The 20,538-nt window shown below is 35.5% G+C and overlaps 1 protein-coding gene across 5 annotated transcripts in view; it reads right to left on the bottom strand.

Annotated features, from left to right (window-relative positions):
• AKAP6 (A-kinase anchoring protein 6) overlaps positions 1-20,538 on the bottom strand; it is a 284,802-nt gene that overhangs the window by 20,194 nt on the left and 244,070 nt on the right. For all 5 annotated transcript variants that reach the window (XM_069858426.1, XM_069858427.1, XM_069858423.1 and 2 more), the window contains exon 12: positions 7,310-7,525. In XM_069858426.1, the coding sequence (XP_069714527.1) occupies positions 7,310-7,525 (216 nt within the window). The remainder of the gene's footprint in view (positions 1-7,309; positions 7,526-20,538) is intronic.

The following is a 20,538-nucleotide window of genomic DNA, read 5'->3' as shown; positions in this document are numbered from 1 at the left end:
CTGTGTGCTTAGAGCTGATGCAGCTCCTAGAACATCCTCCAATATTTAACAATGAAACACTGATTATGAATATACTTACTGGAGATCCCACAAATATTTTTCCCTAATGGCTGGAGTATTGGGAACCTACCATCCAATATGGAAGACCCTTGTAAAACAGGAATAACTGCTGTACAAGCTGGTACAAAATAAGGTTTCTTCCTTTCTTTCTAAAAATATTATGTTTGAGAACTCTTGAAATAAAATATCAAAAAACTAGCTTCAATTCCTTGCAGAAGTGGGGTCATTAAAGATGCAGTGCACCAAGACATTTAGTTAATTAAAGAATCACAAGTTTTGCACATTTTTATTTCCTTTAACTCTAATTTTTTAAACAATGCTGGCCTGAATCATGATCTTATAATTAGTGGATATTAGACACCTGAACAAGACACTGACTTCAACCTGTAATGCAGTGAGAGTTGCTCTCTGCTGAACGCTTTTAAATATCTGACCCTATACTTGTGCCTAAATAGGAAGCAAGTTCTTTTGAAATAAGACCTCTGTTCTTGAAAATAAAAACATAGCCGTTTTTATCTTTCTTTTTTCATGAATGATTTTTTGCCATTTAAATGGTGTTTGATTTCTTGCAGCATCTGCATGCATTGGAGACATCAGATTTCCTATTTCTGAATATTACATATTTTCCTACTAAAACTGATAATTCCTGAGAATTCACTTGAAGATTTTATGCATCTCACAGTTCAAATGAATGTGCAGGAGCAGGGAATGCCTTTTTAACAAAGCTGTGGATAGTGCTTTACTCTCACTCTTTTGACTGTTATTTAATTTGCAGCACAGAAAAAAAGATTACAGATAGTTGGTAGAATATATGTCATTACTCTATAAAGACCTAAACCTGCTAATGTGGTGTTGACTTTTCTCATTACAAACTTAGAAAGTTCATATTTTTAGATTTTATAGGATTAAATTCTGCTGTCCCCAAATGAGAATTTTTGGAATTACTTGTTGAATATTTTTTTTTTTAAAATGTGACAAGTAGGCTTACTAATATTGCTACTATCTATAAAAGCAAAGACATTCAGAATGTTAGATGCAACATCAGTGAGGGTCAAATGCTATTACCCATGAGAGACAGGACAGTGTTTTCATGATCATATATTAAATTAGAGAGTTGTGTGATAAACTGGCACTTTTGAAGGCCATGCTGGTGTTCTAAATCTCTTGAGGATTTGTAAACACTAACCATTTAAAAAAAATAGATCTAAAGAGAAGTATTACCAGCATTCTATCATCTATGACATTCCCTCAACCAACTCCAAACCAGCACTGGTCTGAAACTTGGAGTGGACAGCGGATAGCTGAGAAACAGAGGTACCTTGCAGCTGCATGAATGAACACAGAAGCTTTGTATATACCCAAAAGAAAAGATTTCAAGATTCTCATTAGGGAACATAGCACCACTGACCAGCCTTGAAAGTTCCTGAGATGTAACAGCTTAAAGTGTTTAAGCAACTTTAAAATATGTTAATTTTCCCTCTCTCTGAATGTATGCATTTGATCAGATTAAAACTACGTTAGTCAGAAAAAGAATGAAGAAATCCAAAGAAGTAGTCCTTTTAAAAAATATATAGATGTAGATGTGTCGATGTATATACATGACTTTGTAACACTGCACCAGCAAGTTTATGTAATTTTTCTGCTAATATAATAGAACATAATCGAGAACAAAATTCAAAATATCTGTGATTTAAAGAGAAGGTTTGTCAGTCTGTGAAACACTGTTGACAGAATACTTGTAAAAAAACATTAGTGCATACATAGTGTCTTATAGTCAATTCAGATATGCTTCGAACTAATCATAACACCAGCAACCTAGTCCTGTAACACTGTAATCATGGTATTTTCTGCCTTGAATACCTGAAGTCAGTTTTGCACTGCAGTGTGAGCTGTGGGTAGTAGTTATGCATGATCAAGAAACCATGTTTGCTTTAAAAATAATACCAGGAAATATATGCTTTATTTATTCTGCCTTTTTAGTCTTTTTGTTTAAAATCATGATCAGCCATTATGAAGCATTCCCAATCTCATAAAGAAAGCTGTCTTCTAAAAAAAAAAAGCAAGTACATTTTAAATACTGCACAGAAATGTTGTGTGCTTCGTCAAGAAGAAGAAAATCCAAGGGGGTTTGGAGTAATTAAATATAGTAGCAATTGATTTTCTCATTAAAAGAACTCTTTACTTTTAATGCAATTTTATTTATTTTTCTGTACTCATGTTGGCAACAAAAAAGTAAATTTCACTTCTCATTACAAAGTTTGCTGTGTACTCCAGAGAGTGCAAAGAAACTAATTGTCTACAGAATTAGCAGAGTCACAGAAGAGAAACATACATCTCAGTATACTCAGTCAAGTTGAGATGGATGGTGATCAGCACTTGCTATTGTAGGACTGTGGTTGAACAAGCTACAAGGAATGTTCTTGTGGGTCATTATATTGGAAACTACAAATTCATATTGAATCAATGCCATCAACATTAGCACGAAGTCTATGTCTAGAAGTTTCAGTGCAGAGAAAAGTATTCTGAAGTACCTTCCTACTTATGTGGTTCACCTTGTGGAGCAATGATTAACCACACTGGAAGAGTCTCCACAAGAAAATGATGAGAAATACAGGAAGAACCTAGGGCATATCATCTACCTTGAATTAAAGTCCATGAAAAATCTAGACTTGTATTCAACATTTATGTAACTTCATTTCAGATCCTACAGATAATTATTCCAAATCACAAAACCAGGCATGCAATGCAATCCAGAAGCTTAAAAACACATGCACCTCAAGTTAAAGGATGGTGCATCACATTGCAGACTCTACAGTCAAATATCCATTCACTTACAGATTACTTGTTTTTAAGGAAGCACTAAAGTAAGCAGTCTTCAGTGCCGAAAAAATGAGTAAATGGACATAAACAAATACGACCAACCAAGATTGTACTGTCATATACTATACTACGAAGTAGTCCAATATAAAACCGAAAATGACTTGTGATAGTGAATAAACAATTTCTAAGTATTCAAACATAAGTTATTAAATAATAACTTTGTGAGGGCTACATCATGTAATAGGTGTTCAGAACTTTACACCATACACAGTGCCTTTACAAGCCAATTAAGTTAACCATCATTCAGTTCTTTGCTGTATTAGGCACTTCTAATGAACTTCTAAATTTTATGCAAGACTTGTAGCTAGATCCCACCTTACACAATAATAGCTTGTGATAAGATAAGTATCTTCTAGAAGCCAAATGCCTGTTTACTGAATCTATCCAACAAATAATTGAATAATGACAAATTCATTTTTTACCTCTGAGGGCAGGTTTTTTTGTGTTTCTTTTTCTTAAGCTTAGAACAAGTGTCAGTCCATAGCTTGAAAAAATATTGCACTAATGAATTAAATATAGAGAAGCGGAAGGGAAACACCATGCCTAGCATTATTAAAAACTTTTTTCTTTTCTGGAAAGCATCACAGAAACAGATAAGTAGAAAAAAGGAATAAAGATATCTGGATCAGAAGCAATATAGTATTTTTAAATAACTTGTTTTTCAAAGTGTGTTGTAAAGAATGAAACCAAGAGGAAGCTGGAAAAAGTCCTAAACAGTGCTTTAAGCAGGCTCTTTAATTCCTAAGAAATAAGATTGTGTAAAAGAGAGAGGTGCCTTTTTTTTCCTTTTTTTTTTTTTTAAGTGAGCTGTCTCACCATTGCAGATTTTCCCAAGTCCTTGCAACTCTAATTAAAATGTGGTAATTGGTTATGTTACCTCAATTACCATGATGCATGGACATTGATGCAAAGCGACACCAATTGAATCCCTTGGGTGTTATACCCCAAGGCCATCCCATTTATTGTGGCCTTATTATTTTCAATTACGTGGGTGGATGTACAGCATATTTTCAAGCCAATACAGATGGGGCATTTGCTGGACATACAGTGTAGTGTACACATGAGATGACTCAGAAGAACAAGATACTTTTTTTTTTCATGAAGCACAGTAGTGAACTTGGTGATCAGACAAATTAATTTTCAGGACAACATGAAATTACATCACCTTAACCCAAATTGTCTTAGCTCAAAATCTCCATGATAAACAGTGTCCCTTCAATAATTAGCCCTCTCTGTTGAATAGGAAAAGTGATTGTCTGCTCCATAAAGCAGATATATTTCTCATTCAATGAAGGAACAGTCTGGAGAAGAAACAGTTTCTCTAGTCACCAAAAAAGGCAGAAAGACAGGAATATTGAATTGCAACTTAAGAAGTAAAATCCGTTAGAAACCATGGTTTTATCACCCTCTCAGCTAGGGCAGTACAACAATTTTATATACTCCAGGACTGGTAAAACTGTGAAATAGTCCCAGAAAAGTGAAACAGTCCCAGAGAAGTGAATTTCCATGGTGACTTCCTTGTAGCTTTCTATACAGAGACATATCTGACCTGGAGAGGATGTCTCCAAACTGTACCTGCTGGAATAATCCACTGAGGCTAAATGCATGACCTCACATACACATTTACTTTACATTTATTTTACAACATTGGTTATACCACTGGCTAAGGAAAAAAATTTTTTAAAAAGTGCATAAAACAATTTACATATTCCCACTTTGACTTAACTGTTGTAAACTTGTGCGCATAATGGCTGGGTTTGTCCCAAACATTTTTTTAACTATACAGTCTTTCAAGTAGACCAGACCCTCTAAAGAAAAGTACATTGTGAATTAAAGTTTCTCCAGCTGTTGAGCAGGAATTTTAGATGGCAGTTTTGGGTTTAGCTGACTAGAGATTGTTGCTATTGCTATTGCAATTGCCAGACAGAGTCCTTTTTCTTTTAAGATGATTGCCAGCAGGGTCTTGTTAGGCAAACTATAAGGCATCTGTGTAATTCTGAAGCTAAAATTTAGGTGACACATAACATTATATCAGCAAACTATGGAATGATAAATCTGGGGGAAAAGAATTTACCACAACAACAAAACAGATGGGGGAAATAAAAACCTCTTTTGCTAAAACAGATTAGGATTGCTTCCAGTAACATACAAGTCTCCTACTGTTTTTTAAAAACAATCTTTGTTTTTTAATTGTATGAATTCTTCATTCTTTATAGCTAGATTAACCTACTGAGTCTACCACATTTCACCCTTCCAGAGTGATTCTTATTGATAATTTCATGTTCTAGACATAACTTTTGGTTTATGAGAAGGACATCTTTTACTAGACTTTAGGTGATTGTAATATATGTTAATATCTTCCTGTTATTTGTAAACTTATGCTGTCCACTATTGCAGTGTGCACCTTGTGAGATTCCACCATCTGGATATTGAGCAAGGTACAGTAGCCTCACCATGCCTCAACTCCCGATCAATTGCAGTCCTAAACAGAAACACGAGACTTGCTTCGCTCCTGCTGCAAGAGCAGTGCCAAACTCTAGTTAACTCATGACAGTTTATTTAGAGTAACTACAGCTACCAACAACAAACGACTTCCACACAGTAACTGTCCGCATGTAAAAGGAGATACCATGCCTTTACTACAGTGACCTGGACCCCTGTTCAGCACTCTTTAATCTTTCTCACAAATGTAACCTGATTCTCTTCTGAGTTCAATAAAAGCTACATATTTGCTACAACAAAATGATAAATTTTGAAAATTAAGGTGGCAGTTCATCATCTTTATAGTATTTTACCTTTTAGAGAAATACAGTAGAAACCCAGTCCAATCTCTCTTGGGCAGTTATAAACCCAACAGCTACTCATCCACTGGCAAGTAAAATTCAGGATTCTGAGAACTGCTTTTTGGTTTAGCTGTTGCCTAATACTGTACACACTTGTTCTTGAAGCTCCAAAATTCAACTGTACAGTCACATGTAGTTTAATCATTTTTACACTTCTTCTAATCAAATAAAATTTTTGATGACTTAACTGCTGCTCCTCAATTATTTGCACTTCTTACATTATCAGTTGGCTGCTCCCATGCTTATAACAGCAACATTGACACTCCATCAGGTTTTCAATGATGTCATAATTTTCAGTGATGTCAAGTTGCCTCATACAGAGACATGGCCCTTTTGACTTGGTCTGAAAGTCTATTCAAACCATGTTCCATCCTCAAGTTTCATGTCTACCTCAATACCTAAAGCAAAGCAGTCAACAAAACAAACAGGCAGAGGAACACTCCTACTTTATAATGCTTGATAAAGGTAGGCAGGTAACAGATTATTAGAATCTTCAACAGTTCACTTCGCCACAGCATCCTCCTCACTAACTCAGCATTTCTTGGCATGTTTAGAGTAATAGTATTTTCACTTGGAACTGCTAGTGTTTCTAAACATCGTGCATATCTTCATACTACACTACCATCACCGATCAAGAGAATTACAACTTCCGTTATTTTTGTAAAGGAATGTTAACAAAAAGAAGTCAAAAGTATTATTCAACTGTTAGATAATTGTTAGGAAGCTATGTACGTGTCAAGCACTTTTCCTTTTATTTGATTGATAAAAATCTAAAAATTTATGTAAGCTAAATATGGGACTTCACTGCTGTCAATGTGGCTGCAGTATACAGACTTCAGCATTATGATGACAGCACAAAACATGCTGAGCCAATTCATCCATTACAGTTAATGGTGTTACAGTAGGGATTATTTCGCTCCCCCTATGGTTTACTGTTTAAATGTAGATACTGCACTATAATAGAGTTTTATGCTGTAGAAAATCTGTCTAATTTGTGCCACTTAATGGATGGTTTAGGCAGAGTGCAATTTTGCCTCTTAGGAATCATTTTCCTCAGATAAAAGCAAATTAATGCATTTTACTTATATTCAGATAACACAGAATTGTATATTAATCACATACCCATGACATTCTATGTGAAATACACATCTACTTCTGGGCTGCTAATTAAAACCAGTCTTACACAGAAAATATTTTTTTCTGAAATTTATTTACAATCAGTGAAATATGTCTCTGGGTCCAATTATGTTGGGTACTGAGCAACTTGACAGGATCAGATGTGATCACACTAAATATCTAGCAAACAGAACATGTATATTCTGAGTTTATCTTATTAATCAGTTTTGTCCATAGAATACAATGCTTTGTGAAAAATGAAAACTTCACTTGCTAGCAGTAAAGACTGGGAATGGCATCTTCAGTCAGAAGAAAGTAATCTGAAATGAACATATTTATCTTGCACTGAAAAAGTGTCTATTGTGAAGAATGAAACCACATGAGATATTTTTAAAGCAAGCATTGCTCACCGAGATGTTTTCCAGTCTCTTCTGAAGTCTAGTTTGCCACTGGACGGCTTGCATGACAATGGCTTCCCACCTCCTCTCAAGGTTTACGATTATCAGCTGCATGGACTGGTGATCTGCATTAAGGTTGCAGGTCTCTTGGTCATCCAGAAGGTGCTGGCACAGTCGCAGCACAGAGGCTACCCCACGGCGTCTGTGTTTGATCTCACAGCATAGAGACTGTAGGATAGACGAACAAGAGATGTCAGCGTGGAATACCTTGCAAATTAAAACTCTAACTATTATCTGATATTTAATGGTGCCTCATCACTGTCGTACAACAGTTTTTTCAGCTCTTCCATAAATTCTCATACTTAGTGTCAAAGCCTAGTGTTTTATTTTCAGATAAACACAGTGTTAATAGCACAGAAGAAGTAAAACTACTTTCAGCCTTCTTCAAACAAATGCCATGCATAGCTAACTGTCTCAATAATGTTGAACATTTTATGGCATAGACTGGTTTATTCTTCCTTTTATTTTCATTCAATGGGGAAGCATCTGAAATGAGTTACCCTGACAGTTATCAGCTTCAGTAATTCTTCAGGGGAAAAAAGGGGGTGGGGTGGGTGAAACTGTTGTACTGCAATGAATAAATATATATTTTTAGAAAACCAATGGAAATTATGGGTCACATGTACCCTCCCAGAGGAGAAAATTTAAGGAAGGAGAAAATTCAGTATAAAATTCTTTACAGATTTTTTTATTACCATAAAATATTTCCAAGGTAGTTCCATATTCACAGAAATGTAGGAGTATTATGACAACTGTATCCTTCATAAAGATGAGCTATTCACTGCATTTATTCCATCAGATCAATTCCAGTGCTACCAAGAATGCAGCCTGGTGTGAACTGCATGATGGCTAACAATCACTAAGCCCCAGTATTGTCGAATATTGGTGGGAGCCAGGGTAGGTTAGTTCTACACTGGAAACTTAACTACACTGAGAATCTCATTGAATTGCAATATAAATAATGCATCCTACATGCCAAACTAAAGCGAGATCTACACCCTGGAAGCAGTTAATGGCATGGTGTGCTTTTGAGCATGATTTTATCCACAATCACTCTCTACCATCATTCAACATCAAATTAGGATTTTATTACCTCATAATGTGTTTTAATAATAGTACCTATGAAGCTGGGTTCAGAAGGCACAAATGTGTCTGAGGATGACTGCTTCAGCCCAGCTTCTGAGACCCTATACTTTTATAGCATTGCATGCTTTAAGTATTCAACTATTATCATAGGCTTGTGCTACTCCTGAATTTAACAGGTCTGCGCTCCACACGTGGGAGCGTTCCAGATAATTTAAATTGTAACTTGCCAACATCTGTTCCCCTCTGTGGGATGCCACAGATGAAAGTGCATGACCCCATGAGAAAATCTGAACTATCATCTTTTTTGAAGACAGGGTATTTGCCTTTGAGCTTCCAGTTAATCATAATAAGCAAACAAAAAAGCCACATCTCTCAAAGCTGTTCACAAGTGTTAACTGTTAAAAAAAAATCAGAACTTGCTCTCCTGAATTTTATTAGTGAAACAATAACAGTCTATAGCAAGTGAATTCAAGTTCCAGATTTTCATATCACATTTTTCTTTAAAAATTGGAATCTGCACTTTGAAATGTTGTATCTCAACTGAGCATTTTGCTGCTGAAAGGATGTGCCTGATCAATAATCCTAAGCCAAAAGTCTGAAGCAAAACATTGGTATATACACCTAAAAATAAATACCTTTGCCTATGGATAGTGTGCATGTGTTTTTCTTATTCAAAGCTTTCAAGAGAAATGATGATTAAACCCACAGACATAGCTGAATTACTAATCTACTTTCACTGGCACAATTGGGCCATACTAACAGTTAACAGATTGCTTATTAATCAACAAGGGTAAACAAGACAATGCAATCTCATTTAAAATGGAAGTTTTAATGCCTAAAAGTATTTGTGTTCAAAATGTTAATCCCAATAAGGCTTCATTAGAAGATGTCTTAAAATGATTAAGTATGTTTCATGGTAAAGTACACTGAGTAGTATATCAGCAGCTGGGCATTTCATACAGATGTTCCACTTATTGATATAATGCATTCTATAGCTATTTAAATTACCCTAACTCTGTAATAGCTAGAATTCTATTACTTCTGTAATGAGAGAACCCTGTACCTTAAATATTTCTGAATTTTAAATAAGGTGAATGACAAATTCCAAACCCACTATTTATGGCAAAATATGACCAGGAATTTTATTATTCAATTTATACCAGAGCTGCATTTTCACTTACATTTCCTGAACCTGCCCTTATTTATTTTCCTCGAGTTCATTACTAGTTTTCTACATAGTTCTTGATACAACCACTATGGCTGGCACATTTTCTTTCTGATGCTGTTCATTAGCCTAATGTCACATTAGAAAAAAACAAACCCAACCCAAGAAGCCCACCTAAGGATAAAATCAGGGTTCTTATTTTACATTTTATAACAGACAAGCAGTTTAGTTTTATGGAAGTTATAAGTTATATACCGATGGTGTCAAATATATGTAGGTCTGCATTAACTTCATGGAAGTCAATACAGCTCAGAATCTAGTCCTGTAACATTAACTTACCTTGACCCATCTGATTATGTCATCCTTTATAAATATTATTCTTTTTTGATACAATACCTTATAATACCACGAGGTAAGGAGTATTTAATTCATAAGCTATTATATAGGAGTTTAAATGAGGCCTTTACATTGTGTTACCTGAAAGCAGAGCTACAGCATCAAAGTCACTTCTAATTTACATCAGTTTTACACCAGCACAATAATAGTAGCTTTACTGAAGCTATTTCTGATTTACATGCCTGTGACAGTACAATTAGGCCTATGGCACTTTTGTTTCAATTTTATTACATGATATTATGGCTAATATTAAACAGAAGAATGAAGCGCTTGTATCTAATAATGTGCTGAAAGGCTTGGCTTTAGCAACAATACTTTAAAAGCCAGAGAACTTAATCATATAAAGACATCTTTAAACCCTATATAACAGCACTAGCAATAATGGATCTAAGCAGTATTAGGGTATGGTATACAGTGTCCTTAAGGGACACAATAATTGCCTGTATCCTATGATATGACACCTCACAGTGTTGTATATCCATTCATGTTCCGAAATGTTCAAAATGGCATGTTTGTATAACAACCTGTTAATATACCAGTTTTACATGCAGAGTATGCTTTCAGGACCACAGCTACTTTAATTATAATATTTGTGAGGTACAGTTCTGAATTAACAGCTACAATCCATGATAAACAAAAGAAAGACAATTAGTATCTCTACTGAGTCTTGGGCCTGAATTTCTACACCTGCTACTGGGTACTTGACGGTTCAGAAAATTAGGAAATGATCTAACAGTAAACTGAGGAGCATCACCTAGGCTCACTTAGGCTCCTGTGTGTGCAGAAGATTTGCTGCAGTACAGATTAAGAAATCAGACACTTTTGACTGTGGCTTCTCACACTATCATGCATCCATTGAGCTCTGGTAACTGTAAATACCATCCAAATCCTTGCAAATGTGAGAGAAACACATTCACTTAAATAATTTGCAGTGAGACCTAAATGAATGTATTTGACTTTCTTGCTGCAGGCTAACAGTCTACACAGTAACTGCAGCTGCCATGTATGAACTTGAATTTGTGTTTGAATCCTTTGCTTTGCAACAGATAACATGATAACATTGAGGTATTATTCATTATAATGTTACTATAAGTTATGTTTTACCATACTGAGGATCCCTGCCCGTGCTGGAAGATTTTTCTTCCCTCTGCCTACTGTTATTTTCAGTGCTTTGAAGTTATCAACAGCATAGCTAAAAAAGGCTAGCTGAAACTACTTTCACAGCTTGTTAATACCATGCCTTAAATCATCTGGAAAAGCCCATGCTGAGTCAAATGACATCAAACACTCTTTCCAAGCCATGGGCTAGTGACACTATCTATAGGGATGGAAGTAGCTATGATCTGAACAGAAGGTGCTCTGCATAGCTCTGTGACTCCTAAGTGAATGTCATATGACCAGAAACACGTGTGCAGCTTTAGACAGTGACAGAGAGTGCAGGAGGCATAGAAAGGTGGAAAGTTGAAGAATACTAGAGTTCTCAAGCCTCGGTCCCCCTCCATTCCCAAACCCTCCTGCAGTGGGTTAATGCCTGAGCTGTGCTGCACAGCCTGCTCTGCATGACTGAAGGACATGGATGGGAAGTAGGCTTTCCCACAAAACATGGCAGTTAATTTGGCCACTGAAACACTGTTATATCAAGGTTTTTGAGCAGGGGTTTAATGTTGATCATTTAAAAGTAATAAGGCTCTCAGTGAATTCTCTGGGACCACTTGCACGTCAAATAGTTTAAGCCAGTTTAAGGTTAGTTTAGCCCACTTAAATTCATATAATCCCTATATATTTTACGTGATCTGAAATTCTTTCAACCATTTCAACCATTTCCTGCTTTCACTCTACAATTAGGAATAAAAAAAGTCCATGTAAAGGTGCCCATAGCATTCAAAATAATTGGAAGAAGACATGGTAATTTACACAGATGAGTTACTGCCAAGGTATACTGAGACAAATGCTATTTCTAGGTTTATGCTGTGTTTCTGTGTAGGGGCAATACTGGGTGTTTTTAGGAGAAAGAGAGAAGATAAGCTGGAGATAAATCTGGAACAACCACATCCAAGATGAAGTTTCTGTCTAACCTTGGTCTGTTGGAGGCTTACTTTTTCTCCCCTTTACAGAAAGTGGGTATGTGAGGGAAGGGATGATGCTCTTCCTACTGCATCAGCTGTTGCCTGATGGAAGACAGAATGAAGATGGAACTGCTGTTACTGAATACAACAGCCATATGAAGAAACTAGTGCAAAAATCTGAGAAAGGAAGCTACCCTTCTGACTACAACAATCAAATCACAACTCTTAAAAAAAGTAATTTGCCATTTTACCTCTGATTTTGGCTAGTGCAGCAGTTCGGTTTTCAAGTGTGGTAACATATAACTTTAAGAATTACAGCTAACATCACTAATACACCAATGAAAGGATAATAAGAATAAAAGCTTGCAAATACTAGCTAAAATTTAATGCTCAGTGTTTTCTGTGAAATGGCAATGCCTGTTGCAACTTCTCTTGTCTGGGGTGATGCATCCCTGTGTTTCCCTCATTAGAGGACACATGGTGAAAATAAGAATTTCTGTTTCTGAATGAAAAAGAAACTAAGTAATTCCTAAAAAAAATATTAGCAAGAAAGTAATTCCTCAAAATAAAAAAGCTAACTGAAAAAGATAGGAAATGAATGATGACTTGTCATCTTTTAGAAAAATACTTGAAAACCTGTGTGCTTTTGCAGATTTCAAGGTTAAAAGAAAATGTCACCTAATATGGGAACTCAGTTGCATGTTGTGGGACTTAATCTATACTGAAGCTAAATATTCTATAAGTATTCAGTGAAGTGCAAAAAACAGCAATTGAAAAATGACATGATTAAATGGCACAACATGCAATCATTTGCTCTCAATTATATCAATGTATCTTCTTCATTTCAAGGAGTCAGGCAGAAATATTGTTTTTTAAATGCCTCTATTAAATTGGGCACCAATAATAAAATAGATGAGAGTCTTAATAAGCTCATTTACGTAACATACATCACATACCACAAAACTATGCTCTCCAAACAGGTTTGTTCATAGATTTGTCTCCTGGTTGTCACCAGTCTTGGTAATATCGAAAGATTTTAAAGGCACAAGGCTTGTAGACCATTCAATGGAAAACCTTTGTACTTAACCCTTCAGAGATCTTTAATGCTAATTATGGAAAAAGTATTGATATAATATCTTTGCTGTCACATTTTATTACGATGACGGTCACAACAGAATCTAGAACTGACATGTTAGAAATATCATCTAATTGCAAGTCAGAAATATAGAATGACAGTTTAAAGTAGAATATGACTTCTTTCGAAACAGTGAACTGATTATCCTTATTTAAAAGCTCTACTTTTAATAGCATTACAAGCAGTAAATTGCCACGCTGATCATATCTCTCTGTAATTCACTGCTTAACAAAGTGTCACAATCTTTCTCTTGCAAGTCTGAGCACAGTTCACTGTCTTCCTTGTGAATTGTGTCTGTTTCTATATATAATAAAAATGGCAATGAACTAATAGGGAAAAATACTTAATTTTTGCACTGGCTTCAAGAACTGACATAGGAGCTTATGTTCTGCATAACCTCCACTGCTTAATATACTTTGCTTAAATATTAAGTGTTTCATTAACATCAAAAAAGTACATGGGAATTTGCATTTATTTGCAATTAATAATGCAAATAAATGTATTAATAAGGTAAATAAATCTATTTTTAAAGGGCATTCTAAAAGTACTCATATTGTTTCCCATTTTACACCAGGACTAAAATATAAGCATTAACACCAGTAAAAATCCAGAATAGATTATTTTGGGCTCAATGCTCAAAACCTGCTATTGTATCTCGAGAAAATTCTTTAATTTTTTTGTTCTATTCCTTATGGTTGTTCAAGTACTTCAAAATATTTGCTTGTAATTATGTAGTGCAAGGGTCTGATATTTAGCTTATATTCCCATGTAACGAGTAGTATGTAATATACTTCATTCCATAAATTAAAACATTATTAAAATTCCAGACATATAAAACAATATGAAGTTTAAGTTACTATAAAAGAAACTATAATAGCTTACAGATTGCTTGTATCATTACTAAAGTGCTGGTATCTATTACAATGTCTCTCTGGAATAAAGAATGCACTTTTGGCAATAATCTGCCAAAAAAGTGCCCATTACTGTTAAGATGCTCCTATCTGAGCTCTAAATATTGTGCAATTACAAGAAAGTAACTTTTAAAAATAAAAGAAAAGTATTGTTGGATATAAATACATTTTCCCTACTGAAATTGAACATAGATTTTCCAAAACTTATTTTTCTTGTGTTCCATATAAGGGATCAATTAGATTCAGTTTTGCACTGAAATAGTTTAGAGCTATTTACTAGACACTGCAAAGCTAGGGTTAACGTGATTCCAAGGGATAAGCTAAGTTATTCAGACGGAGGAGCCAGATGCAATAGCAGGAGGGTCCATTTCTCTAGTCTGGCACTGTTTGTGTTTATAAATGCCTTTAGTTCGTGCCCTCTTTTCATTCAGTTTGAGTAATTCTCTTTCCAGAGAAAGAGATCCAACTGCAAAGTATTGAAAGAAGTGGTGCAATTCGCTAGGGTTTCATCTTGCACCCTCCCTAAAATAAAAGCTAAAATAAAAGCAGGGAAAGCATCAGATAGGTAGGATAAATATCAGCACTATATTTTGCTTCTGTAATGAAGCCTGAACCACGCTATTCAAAAATTCATTTGCCATTCATTCAGACACTACAAACCTGAAATTTTTGCCACAGTGCTGCACTGGGCAAAGTTTCAAATGAATGTGTGTGGAAATTCAAGATATTAAAAGACTTAAGGCACAGGTGTAAACTTCTTTACAAAATCAAGTGAGGCATAAGTTAGCCTCAAATTTGCTTCCGATTGTTGGACTTAGAATTCATAGCTTAAAAGAAATCTAGATGTTTCTCAACATACATCACATATTAGATGCCAAGAAACCCCCTCCAACTGCCTAAAAACTGTTAGGTATCAGAATTTCAGCCATCTTTAATGAACAGTTAAATTTCTTAAAACTTTGTATCCTGCCTTAGAACTGTATAAGAGGCTTTAAAGGAAAAACTTTCTTGCATGGATGTACATCAAGACCTGTAACCCTCAGGCTGAGGTTCTGATATTAATATTGTACTTACTTCCTTTCTTAATCTAGTTCTCCCACAGAGGGTAGATGCGTTTTCCTATCCCTGTGCAATGGGCCTGGTATATTCTGAAATGCAGTGAGAATTTACCCTATTCTGATTTACAGGAAAAAAATATCCTGTAGTTTGTTGGTATTACCGTTTTATGGATAAAGCAGCAAACATAAAATAAATTAAACTAATCTTTTGGAGATTTCAGGACAGGCAGGGTGATAGGAAATGGGAAATAAACACATCTAATGAGTAAGGAAAAAGTGATTTCCTTTGGCTTTTTTCTTGTGTCAGTGAAGCAAATTTAGCCTGCATTCAAAAATGTACAGCTTGAGCTGCTCCAGGGTAAACATAGGAAAATATATTACGTTGCTTTCATGTGTGTCTATATATGCACAAGGACAACAAGCAGACTTTTCTAGAAATGGTATTCTTCATCTTATTTCAAAAAATCAGTGCAGTCTTGGAATAGATATGTCATTAAAACATAAAAACATTATTTCCACTCTTTTGCCATATCTTAATCATAAATTCACATACTGACACACATTTTTTGGTTTCAGCTCAAGACAAAACTAGAAGTCCCCAACAAGATGAATTGCTTGCAGCAAAATCAACCACATCCAGGCAGCACTGCAATGATGAAGATTTACTCATATCTGAAGTAGGCTAGTCTACCTCAGTATCTTAATTGCAGAAATGAGTTTTAGGCAAGTGTTTGTGTAAGTAAGTTAAATTTTAAATTAACATCAAGTTGTCACTTGTACAAGTTAGGCATCCATGTCTCTGACATGCACACTTTGGCTCTAAGGCTATGACAAGGCTGGAATTAGAGATGAGGACAGAAGCAGGTGGTGTGGTCAAGATGAACTGTGAACAGCAGTCAAAACGCTAAGGGTTGTCAAAACCCACACATTTGGATGAGGTGATTGTTTAGTGTTGGAGGCACAATGTTAGTCATATTATTGCACCTCTGACTGCCATTCTTCCATTGCCCGGACAAGAGGATTGGGGTGAGAAGGCTGTATAGGACAAAAGCAAAAATGGCACAAACCCCTTTTTTAGTTTAGACTAATGAAAAAAATGAGGTTTCTCTTATTGTGTCCAAAACATGAAAATAATTATCACTGTGATAAAGGGAAAGGTGGTGCACTAACATTGCATCATCAGTCATTGAAGAAATGCACAGAAAATCTGTCTGATTAGAAGCTAGGCATTCAGTTTCATTCTCAGGTGAGAAAATGCAACACCTTCCTAACAGAACAGTAAGGGCATCATCCTGCAATGGATGGGAATCCACATATATCTTTTTTTTTCCATTGATCTGATGCAGGAAGCATAATCTAAGCCACTTTGCTGTTTCTAGTAATATGTTACCAGTCTGCAAATGCCATTCCTGACTGATATCTCATACGTGTGATACATAAAGTACCTGATAAGGATTGTGATAACACTTCTGAATGTGTACTGAAGGCCTGTTCTTCTTACATTCATATTCTTAATCATACTGAATTACACTTTGCCCTGCAAATAATTCTACTAAAATCAATGGGTTTTCTGGCAGTATGAAAATGTTTTTAGTATGAGTAAAGGTACAAATACAGTATATAATGTTATTCCCTATTTGGAGTACTACTAACTTGCATGCAAAGATGAAACTTGGGAAACCTGTCTGGTACTGAAACAAAAATTAGGCAACTGTCTACTAGGTCAATGATCCACCAATTGAAGAAAAACCTTGTTGGTAGGGTTTAATGGCTCCAGAGAACACTATCAAATCAATAATCCTCTAATATCGGAGATATTCAACTGGAAACACAATGCTATGGCTTCAAAGGGGCAGTTACAGACAATCAAATAAATCCTATAATCGCATGCAATAGTACAAAGTGGACCTTAATGGAGATAGAACAGAGAATTTTTGTTAACTTTCTTATATTTCCAGTTCACACTTTACTTGGTTTCCTATGTTATCACTAACAAATGAAATAGAGCTAAGAAGTCACACAGAGTATCAACCCTCACTGTAAATTGGTACAAGTCAACATTGGCTTATTTTTGGGGAAAAGAGTTCTTTCTCCTTCTTTCATCATATTTTGCTTTCTTCTCTGCTTTCTTTCCCATGGTGACAGTAAAAGAAGAGAATTATTTTGGTTTTGCAGTAAATAGATCTTCAAGACAACAGCAGGACAATGAGTTGTCACATTTTCAAGAAGTTATTTGGGTAGGTCAAAAGAAGGTAATCAATTATATATTCAACGATAATGACAATAATAAGTGATGGAACTGAGAATGTTCTCTCAAAAGAAGACAAGTCAGCTATTTTCACTGCTACACATCAAACTCTTCAGGAGGCCATGGCTGAGAGCGGAAATATGGCTCCAAGTCTGTAGATGTCATTGATGTGAAAGGTTTGGGAAAGGAACTGTAAGCCATTTGTCACTATGAAATTGTAAATTTTATTTTGTAATGGCCTGTTTGGACAGCCTTCTGTGTAAGCTAGAGTGTCTTCTGTGTTAGTCAGTTGAGGCTGACTTTAAGTCATAAAAGTGTAGTCATGGAATGAGGAGCCCCATAGCCTCCTTTTCACCAGCTCCAGTTAACAAGAAGGCACTGGTTCAAATAAGCACCCTATTGCACATTCAGGGGAGCTCAGAGAGAAATTCATGCTCAGCTTTTCTAGAAAAGAAATAAGCCTGTAGCTAGTGTGCGAGAACCTTGCAAATATTAGCAGTAAATCCTTCAGAGCTGGGATTGCATTTGCCTCAAAGTCTTCATGTCCCTCAAGTCTTAAAGACATTCCTGATGCTTCCTTGGATGGGATTAATCTGAGCTAATGGAGAACTTGATGCCTGAGCTAGTCATTTAGAAGCAGGTATTCTGTGGTACCATCTTCTCCAAAGCCAGACCCCTAAAACAGGACAGATTAATCACATCCCAAAAGCGCTACTTCCCCCTCAATTACTCTAAAATAAGCTCAGACAAGATCTTTGCTCTACTAGCCTGTTTTAAGATACCTCTGCCATGTGGCTATGCTGTCTGCAGGGTAATCATTTTGGTATACCAGAAATAAGAGGACAGTACACAAAAACAGTGCTACAAAAGTTGCAAAACATGAATTAGTAGGTTAAAAATAGTCATGAGGCTGTCCTCTCCTCCACCAAAGTGTTCAGTGTGTTGCTGTATCTGAGCTTTGGTGAACTCAGGGTTCTTCCTATTACTTTAATAACCGCCATCATACCCCTCAGTCTTAGTCCAGAAGCCCATTGACACTGTTGAATCAGAACTGCATGCAGATGTTTTGTGATACCTCCGTGGAACCCTGCAACATGTCTTCTCTAACCAGCCCTGCTGGCTAGATCTTCTGTGTCTTTCTTTCCCCCGGCAAAGGGAGTTCTTTGTGGGGAGAAATGTTTTTTGAAAACAAGATAGTGTTTCTGAATAATTTTTAGATTTTGATCAGTTAAAAAATAACAATGTAAAAAAATCAGAGAATTCACGGTTCAAGCTTCACTGTCTAAAAGGGAAAATGGACTGAAAGCTGCTATCTCAAAGGGGATATTTAGTCTTACATGGGAACTGAAACTTAAGTAGGAAGAGCTTATTGAAACACAAACTTTCAGTAACTAATAAGTATATGGAATCAAAATTTGAGATACATTTGTGTATATTAAGTACTTGAATACCATGAGTGTGTGTGTGTATATAATAATTAGCATTAATATTTGAGAGTATGACAATTAAATAAGAGCTATAAGCCCATAAATACCACAATTTTGGCAAAAAATATGTAGACCTACTTTACTATAAAGACATGGATTCTCATTTAAGTGCTTCAAACCACTGTAAGCAGCATCTGACTACATTTGACTTTGGAATCCTACAAGTCTTTCATAAGATTTAGTACTGTGTGCCTTCCTGGTTGTTAACATTTAATCCAAGTGAAATTTGGATAACCATGTCCTCATTTGTGAAACGATTTAGGGCTCTGAAGTCACACTTCTTTTGAGAAATTTATTAAAATTATTACAACTTAAAAAGAAGTAATCTTAGAGGCATAAAAAGGATTAAATCCTGATTGACTTTTGTTCCATGTACACAGAATTTCTGATTCTTTGATTGCAGCTCTAGCAGGAACACCACTCAAAAAATTGTAAAGGATCTGAAATGCAGTAGTGAAAGTGATGCCTGGCACCTGCAGGAATAGCCAGCACTTTTCTCCAATCTCTGAGTCTTCATACCTTTACTCAAAATTAATACTTTTCTTTGGTTTCAGTTTTACCATAATCTTACATGTTCCCAAACTCACTCAGGTTGTATTTGATAGGATTGTGTTTCACTGAATTGTTTGTAAAATGTGCATTGCTGACCTATGCAAACTTAGAAAAAATGAAAAGCATCATAAGTACTGCCTAACTAATTGATTATTAATTGCCAATGCAACTTATATTGTTTAATCAGAAAGTTCAGCTGCTTCAGTCTGTGGAGAAAAAAGAGGTGGTTCTGAGTAATATTTTTTTTTTTTTAATGACGTTGATTCATCTGATATGCTTGGTAACAAATTTAGTGAAAGGTGATAACATACAATTCTGAGTCTACTCCTTAGATATAGTTAAAATATATCAGATATTTTACACTGTTTACAAGGTAAAAAGAAATGGCTACAAATACTACTAGCTATGGAATTCAATAAACCCTTAATAATATTAAATAAAAAAATGTTTCCAACATTTTTTGATATGAATAAGTAGACTGCTTTCTTTAAAGAATACATTGACTAAAGTCTTTTTTTAAAGGCCCAAATACAGATTTAGGAGACAGGCATGACTGTATATATAGCATGTTACCTATTGCTTAAAATAAAAACAGATCAGAAAACTACATGGTATGAAAATTTATTGTTGTCAAAGAATATAATTTAACAAAAAGCCTCTCTTAAAATTCTGTTCTGAAGAGAAAAATCCTGTCTCCCCTCCAAACAAAGTTTAAAGGAAGAAGAGAACAGGATCCTTTACAAATCTGGCTGCATAGAGGAATAGAAGCTTTCCCAGTTATACCTGATTGAGAAGGGATTCTGAGAAGGACAGATACTTGCAAGTTTAAGCTTGTTCTTGAGTAGCTGGTCTGTGAGACAAAGTCATAACAAGTACCTTTCTGATGCTGATGGGTCATTTCTTTATACTGAACAAAGTTGTAAGTTTTATTGCGAGTGAAAGAAATACACGACTAATTATTTAGGCTCCCTTGCTGTCTTTTGGAGGGCATTTTGCAGAGAAAACAGCATGCTTTTTGAAGTCTCAGAGATGTAAAAGTACATGTGGTATAATACTTCAACTTACAAGCCAACAAGC

The sequence above is a fragment of the Phaenicophaeus curvirostris genome, chromosome 5 (genome assembly GCF_032191515.1).
Source record: "Phaenicophaeus curvirostris isolate KB17595 chromosome 5, BPBGC_Pcur_1.0, whole genome shotgun sequence".
NCBI classification, from domain to species: Eukaryota; Metazoa; Chordata; class Aves; order Cuculiformes; family Cuculidae; genus Phaenicophaeus; species Phaenicophaeus curvirostris.
Note: the sequence above shows the minus strand (reverse complement) of the source record. Positions and strands in the feature narration are given on the sequence as shown.